An 8,006-nucleotide genomic window follows, 5' to 3' on the forward strand; every position below is an offset into this window, starting at 1 on the left:
ACGCCTGCGTATATAAAGCGGCGGTGGGCGCGCACGGCTCAGTTCGGGGCCGGCGGCGGCAGCGGAGCGGGACAGGAGGAGCGGTACATCCAACACCGGAGCACCGGCAGCTGCCGGACCCTCGGAACCGCCAGCCCAGAGCCCCGACACGGGGCGGCCGTGGTGGGGAGGTTGGGAGGGATCAGGATCCGCCGATGCGCCGCTTCTCGCCGCCCCTGCGCCTTGTCTCGCCGCCGCCTTCTCGGTACCGGCCCCTCCAAACGGGAGCGGGACCGGCACCGGGACCACCCCCCGGCTCAGCAAAGGTAAGGAGCGAGACCCGCCGGGGCACCGAGGGACCACGCCGGGCTCCCGGATCGGGGGCTTGGCCACCGCCCCGGCCTGGCCAAGGTAAGGGGATGGAGAAGACGGCACCCCTAAACTGGGGGGTCGGACACCACCCCCGGCTCAGCAAAGGGTAAGGACAGACAAGCCCGGGGCACCGAGGGACCACGTCGGGCTCCCGGATCGGGGGCTCAGCCACCGCCCCGGCCTGCCAAAGGTAAAGGACAAAATAAAATTGGCAAAGATCACATGAAATGCTGTGGCTGATGTCTGCTGGTTCAATGCGTCGTTCGCCACCCACACAAATCACAAAGCCCCCACAAGAGTGGGGCTGGGACCCCCAGAGATCCCCTCCCCATAAACCCAAGCACCCCAGAAATGGGGCTGGGACCACCAGAAATAATAATAAATAATAATACCCATTCCCCAGGATGGAGCACAGGGCACGGGGTGGGGTTCACGCCCAGGGGGGCAGCCCTGGGCCCCTCCTGGAGCTCTTTATTGTGGCGGGGCAGGCTCAGCCCTTGGGGGCCGAGGTGAAGATGCGCAGGCCGTGCATGTGCTTGATCTCCTCGCTCAGCGCCTGCGGGGCAAGCGCAGCTCAGGGCTGGCTCTGGGCTGGCCCTGGAGAGGCCTCAGCCCCACAGGTTTCCTCTCTCCCATTCCTTCGCATCCATCCCCTCTCTCTCCTATTCCCTCATAACCCATCCCCTCTCCCCTGTTCCAGCTGTTACCTTTCCCTCTCTCCTCTCTCTCATTCCCTCTCCCCCTTTTCCTCTCTCCCATTCTCTCCCATTCCCTCACACCCATTCCAGCTATTCCCATCCCCTCTCCCCTGTTCCAGCTGTTCCCTTTCCCTCTCTCCTCTCTCTCATTCTCCCTCCCCATCCCTCTCTCCCATTCCCTCACACCCATTCCAGCCGTTCCCATTCCTTCTCTCCCATTCCCTCACACCCATTCCAGCCGTTCCCATTCCTTCTCTCCCATTCTCTCCCATTCCCTCACACCCATTCCAGCCGTTCCCATTCCTTCTCTCCCATTCTCTCCCATTCCCTCACACCCATTCCAGCTGTTCCCTTTCCCTCTCTCCATTCTCTCCCCGTTCCCCACACCTGTGTCACCATCCTGTGCTGCTGCACCGGCCGCTTCTCCCGGAACTCCTCCGACTCCACGTGGATCTCGTACATGTCACCGCAGCCTCCTGGCAACCAGGGCCAATTAATGCCAATTAAAATCCATTAAAGTCAATTAAAGTCAAGGCTTGAGCACCCTCACACTCCTGCCCCCCCGTCTGGGGATACACACAGCCTGAGTGAGCGGGAGACTGAGTGGGTTTTAAAAAAAAATGTGGGTTTGGGGCAACCAAGAGCGGGTTTAGGACAATAAAGAGCGGGTTTAAGGTAGAAAGAGTGGGTTTAGGGCAACCAAAAGTGGGTTTAGGACAATAAAGAGCAGATTTGGGGCAACCAAGAGTGGGTTTAGGGTAATAAAGAGCAGGTTTAGGGCAAGAAAGAGTGGATTTAGGGCAATAAAAACCAGGTTTAGGGCAATAACGAGTGAGTTTAGGGAAAACAAGAGAAGGTTTAAGGCAATAAAGAGCAGGTTTAGGACAATAAAAAACCCGTTTAGGGCAACCACGAGCAGGTTTAGGCCCACAGAGAGAGGGTTTAGGACAATAAGAGCAGGTTTAGGGTAATAAAGAGCGGGTTTAGGGTAATAAAGAGCAGGTTTAGGACAATAAGAGCAGATTTAGGGTAATAAAGAGAGGGTTTAGGACAATAAGAGCAGGTTTAGGGTAATAAAGAGTGGGTTTAGGACAATAAGAGCAGGTTTAAGGTAATAAAGAGTGGGTTTAGGACAATAAGAGCAGGTTTAAGGTAATAAAGAGTGGGTTTAGGACAATAAAAGCAGGTTTAGGCCCTACCTGAGATGTCCACCACCTTGATGGTCGAGGCCCGCGGGAACTTCTCCCTCAGCAGCCGCGCCAGGCGCGACTCCCCATCGGTACCGGAGGCCAAACCCCGCCAGGAGCGGCAGCGCAGGAACAGCTGCGGGAAAACGGCCCTGAGAGCCCCGGGGGGACCCCAAAAACACCCCGGGAACGGGGGAAGGGGAAGGGGCCGGAGGGGGGCACAGGAAGCTGCGGAACCCCGGGAGAGGAGGGGCGGGAACGGGAGCTGCCATCACCGGAGGATCGGGCGGTGAGAGCGGGTCTGGGGAAGGGCGGGAGGGGTTACCCGTGCCTGGGGACATTGCGAGGAGCGGGACAGCGCCGGGAGACGGTGGGGAACGGGGCCGGGGATGGACACCGGGGGGGGCCGCGGTTACCGGCACCGGGGGGACACAGGGACAAGGACAGAGGGACAGAGGGACACGGGGACTGACGGGCACTCACCGGGCCCCGGCCCAGCCCCGCCGCCGCCATCCCGGGGGCGCGCCCGGGGTCACCTCCGCCTCAGCCAATCAGAGCGCGCCGCTGGCCAAAGGGGCGGGGCCAGCGCTGCGCCGCCACGAGCGCCCCCTGGCGGCGCGGAGGAGCGGGAGAGACCGCGATGGCCCCAAAAGGGAGCCCAAAGGGGTCCCCTCCGGACCCCACAAAGTTCCCCCTCCTGACCCCACAAAATCCCCCTCCGGACCCCACAAAATCCCCCTCCTGACACCACAGAGTTCCCCTCCTGACCCCACAAAGTTCCCCTCCTGACCCCACAAAATCCCCCTCCGGACCCCACAAAATTCCCCCTCATGACCCCACAAAATTCCCCCTCCTGACCCCACAAAGTTCCCCTCCTGACCCCACAAAATTCCCCCTCCTGACCCCACAAAGTTCCCCTCCTGACCCCACAAAATCCCCCTCCGGACCCCACAAAATCCCCCTCCTGACCCCACATAATTCCACCTCCGGACCCCACAAAATTCCCCCTCATGACCCCACAAAATTCCCCCTCCGGACCCCACAAAATTCCGCCTCTTGACCCCACAAAATTCCCCATCCTGACCCCATAAAGTTCCCCCTTCTGACCCCACAAAATTCCCCCTCCTGACCCCACAAAATTCCGCCTCCTGACCCCACAAAATTCCCCCTCCTGACCCCACAAAATTCCCCCTCCTGACCCCACAAAATTCCCCCTCATGACCCCACATGGGGTCTGATCCTGACCCCATAAAAAGCCCCCTCCTGACCCCAAAAAAAGCCCACTTGCCCCCATAAAAAGTCACTCCTGACCCCATAGAGGACATCATCCTGACCCCAAAAAAGACCCCGTCCTGACCCCACAAAAATCCCCCTCTGGACCCCACAAAATTCCCCCTCCGGACCCCACAAAATTCCCCCTCCTGACCCCACAAAGTTCCCCCTCCTGACCCCACAAAATTCCCCCTCCGGACCCCACAAAGTTCCCCCTCCTGACACCACAAAATTCCCCCTCCTGACCCCAAAAAAAGCCTGTCATCACTCCATAAAAAGGCCCCTCCTGACCCCAAAAACTTCCCCCTCCTGACCCCACATGGGGTCTGATCCTGACCCCATAAAAAGCCCCCTCCTGACCCCAAAAAAAGCCCACTTGCCCCCATAAAAAGTCACTCCTGACCCCATAGAGGACATCATCCTGACCCCAAAAAAGACCCCGTCCTGACCCCACAAAAATCCCCCTCCTGACCCCATAAAGTTCCCCCTCCTGACCACACAAAATTCCCCCTCCTGACCCCACAAAATCCCCCTCCGGACCCCACAAAATCCCCCTCCTGACCCCACAAAATTCCACCTCCGGACCCCACAAAATTCCCCCTCATGACCCCACAAAATTCCCCCTCCGGACCCCACAAAATTCCGCCTCTTGACCCCACAAAATTCCCCATCCTGACCCCATAAAGTTCCCCCTTCTGACCCCACAAAATTCCGCCTCCTGACCCCACAAAATTCCCCCTCCTGACCCCACAAAATTCCCCCTCCTGACCCCACAAAAATCCCCATCCTGACCCCACAAAATTCCCCCTCATGACCCCACATGGGGTCTGATCCTGACCCCATAAAAAGCCCCCTCCTGACCCCAAAAAAAGCCCACTTGCCCCCATAAAAAGTCACTCCTGACCCCATAGAGGACATCATCCTGACCCCAAAAAAGACCCCGTCCTGACCCCACAAAAATCCCCCTCTGGACCCCACAAAATTCCCCCTCCGGACCCCACAAAATTCCCCCTCCGGACCCCACAAAATTCCCCCTCCTGACCCCACAAAGTTCCCCCTCCTGACCCCACAAAATTCCCCCTCCGGACCCCACAAAGTTCCCCCTCCTGACACCACAAAATTCCCCCTCCTGACCCCAAAAAAAGCCTGTCATCACTCCATAAAAAGGCCCCTCCTGACCCCACATGGGGTCTGATCCTGACCCCATAAAAAGCCCCCTCCTGACCCCAAAAAAAGCCCACTTGCCCCCATAAAAAGTCACTCCTGACCCCATAGAGGACATCATCCTGACCCCAAAAAAGACCCCGTCCTGACCCCACAAAAATCCCCCTCCTGACCCCATAAAGTTCCCCCTCCTGACCACACAAAATTCCCCCTCCGGACCCCAAAAAAAGCCTGTCATCACTCCATAAAAAGGCCCCTCCTGACCCCAAAAAATTCCCCCTCCTGACCCCAAAAAAACTCCACCCTGACCCCATAAAAAGCCCCATCATGACCCCCCAAAAAAGCCCCCTCCTAACCCCACAAAGGGCCTCATTCTGACCCTGCAAATGGCCCCCTCCTGACCCCATAAAGGGCCCCCTCCTGACCGTACAAATGGCCTCATCCGGACCCCCAAAAAAGCCCCCTCTTGACCCCTCAAAAGGTCCCATGCTGATCCCAAAAAAGCCCCATCCTCACTCCATAAAAATCCCCCACCTGACCCCAAAAAAAGCCCACTTGCCCCCATAAAAAGTCACTCCTGAGCCCATAGAGGGCATCATCCTGACCCCAAAAAAGACCCCGTCCTGACCCCACAAAAATCCCCATCCTGACCCCAAAAAAGTCGCATTCTTCCCCCCACTCCATTCCCATATCCAGGGTCCCATCCTGACCCCCAAAAGGATTCCAGAAGGATCCAATGCCCCCTCTCACCCCATAGATGGAGCCCCCATCCTGATCCCCCCCTAAAGGACCCCAAATTCCCATATCCAGAACCCCCAACCCCAAAAACCCCAACCCCAAAACCCCAATCCTGCTCTCAATTCCCACTTCCAGATCCCCCAATCCCACAAACCCAAATCCCAAAAATCCCAACCCCAAAAACCCCAAATCCCAAAAACCCCAAATCCCCAAAAAACCCAACCCCAAAACCCCCAAAAAATCCCAATCCCAAAACCCCAATCCTGCCCCAAATTCCCACACCCAGACCCCCCCAATCCCAAAAACCCCAACACCAAAAACCCCACAAACCCCAACCCCAAAACCCCAATCCCACAGAAATTGCAGCCGAGCCTGGTGTTGAGTGCAAAAAATAAATATAAAATTTATTAAAACACCCACAATATTTTAAAGGTATCGGGAATAATAACACAGCCCAACTCAGAATAAAATACAAATTAAAAATAAACAACAACAGAACAAAAAAAAAAAAACCAAAAAAACAAAACCAAAACCGGAGGGGAGGATCCAAACTTGCGATTTTTAAGAATCCTAAAAAATAAATTTATTGAAACATCAGGGGGGAAAGAAAAGGAGGGAAAAGGGGGAAAAACAACACAGAGAGAAAGGGAAAATGATACAAAATAAAATTATCGGCATCGATTTCCTGTCCTAGGAGTATCTACAGTTTAATTACATGTTAATTAATTCATTAATTAATTAATCCTATTGCCTTGAGACGTGGGAAAAAATTCTACCGCTCCTCGATCCGCCCCCAAACTTCATTTCAAGTAACCCAGACGAGCCCAGCCAGGAACCCCAAAGGGGTCGGGACAACCCCGGTGCCTCCCCACAGCTGCTGCTGACCCCACAGCACCCCAAATAACGCCGGAACAGCCCAGAGAAAACTGCAAAAACACCCCAAAATAAACCCCAAATAACGCCAGAACAGCCCAAGAAAAATCCCCAAGTAATTCCCAAATAACCCCAGAACAGCCGAGAAAAAACTGCAAAAACACCCCAAAATAAATCCCAAATAACGCCAGAACAGCCCAGAGAAAACTGCAAAAACACCCCAAAATAAATCCCAAATAACGCCGGAACAGCCCAAGAAAAATCCCCAAATAAATCCCAAATAACCCCAGAACAGCCCAGAAAAAACTGCAAAAACACCCCAAAATAAATCCCAAATAACGCCAGAACAGCCCAAGAAAAATCCCCAAATAAATCCCAAAAAGCACTGGAATAGCCCCAAAAGAAATCCCCAAAAGAAATTCCAAATAATGCCAGAACACCCCAGAAAAAATCCCTCAAAAAATCCCCAAATAAATCCCAAAAAGCACCAGAACAGCCCAGAAGAAATCCCAACATAAATCCCAAAAAGCACTGGAATATCCCCAAAAGAATCCCCACAAAATACATCCCAAAAAGCACCAGAATACCCCCAAAAAATGCCCAAAGAAATCCCGAAATACATCCCAAAAATCTCTATAATACCCCCAAAAAACTCCCCAAAATAAATCCCAAATAACACCTGAACAGCCCAAAAGAAATCTCAAAATAAATCCTAAAAAGCACCGGAATACCCCAGAAAAAATCCCCAAAAATCCCCCAAAATAAATCCCAACAAGTGCTGGAATGCCCCACAAAAAATCCCCAAAAGAAATGCCAAATAATGCCAGAACAGCCCAAAAAAATTCCCCAAAAATAACCCCAAAATAAATGCCAAAAAGCACCAGAACACCCTAGAAAAAATCCCCCCAAAACCCCCAAAATAAATCTCAAATAACACCTGAACAGCCCAAAAGAAATCCCAAAATAAATCCCAAAAAGTGCCGGAATACCCCCAAAAAAATCTCAAAATAAATCCCCAAATAAATCCCCCCAAAAAAATCCCAAAATAAATCCCAAACAATGCCAGAACCCACCAAAAAAAAAAAAAATCCCCCGAAAAATCCCAAAAAAACCTGGTGGAATACCCCAAAAAATATCCCCAAAACTCGCTGGAATACCCCAGGAAAAAATCCCCAAATAAATACCAAATAATGCTGAAACACCCCAGAAAAAAATCCCAAAATAAATCCCAAATAATGCTGGAACACCCCTGAAAAATCCCAAAAAAATCCCAAAAAGCGCCGGAAGAGCCGCCCCGCCTACGGCCCAATTCCCAGATCCCAGAAGAAACGAGACTCAGGTTGTGAATTTGGAATTGCCATGGTGCTATAAAATAAAATAAAATAAAATAAAATAAAATAAAATAAAATAAAATAAAATAAAATAAAATAAAATAAAATAGTAAAGTAAAATAAAATAAAATAAAATTTAAAAACAAAATAGAATTTAAAAGAAAAAAATTCCAATAAAATAAAATAAAATAGAATTTCCAAAATAAAATAAAAAATTGAATTAAAAAAAAATCAAAATAAAATAAAATAAAATAAAATAAAATTTCCAAAATAAAACATCCCACTGACCCAAACCCCCTCCTCGCTCCCAGAACCCAAATGAGGAAATTGCGGCGGGGTCGAAAATCCCTGAAGGAGGCGCAGAAATGGGGAAAACCCGGGCGGGAAAGGGA

At 52.1% G+C, this 8,006-nt stretch overlaps 1 protein-coding gene across 1 annotated transcript; it reads right to left on the bottom strand.

The window, feature by feature from the left end:
• Positions 1-722: 722 nt before the first annotated feature.
• BOLA3 (bolA family member 3) lies at positions 723-2,779 on the bottom strand. Its single transcript, XM_058820315.1, has 4 exons — positions 2,720-2,779; positions 2,249-2,372; positions 1,437-1,525; positions 723-907 (listed from the first exon to the last, which is right to left on the bottom strand). The coding sequence occupies exons 1-4, from the start codon at positions 2,747-2,749 to the stop codon at positions 842-844; spliced, it is 309 nt and encodes a 102-aa protein (XP_058676298.1). The 5' UTR covers positions 2,750-2,779; the 3' UTR covers positions 723-841.
• Positions 2,780-8,006: the final 5,227 nt, after the last annotated feature.

This window comes from Ammospiza caudacuta, chromosome 26 (assembly GCF_027887145.1).
Source record: "Ammospiza caudacuta isolate bAmmCau1 chromosome 26, bAmmCau1.pri, whole genome shotgun sequence".
Classification (NCBI taxonomy): domain Eukaryota; kingdom Metazoa; phylum Chordata; class Aves; order Passeriformes; family Passerellidae; genus Ammospiza; species Ammospiza caudacuta.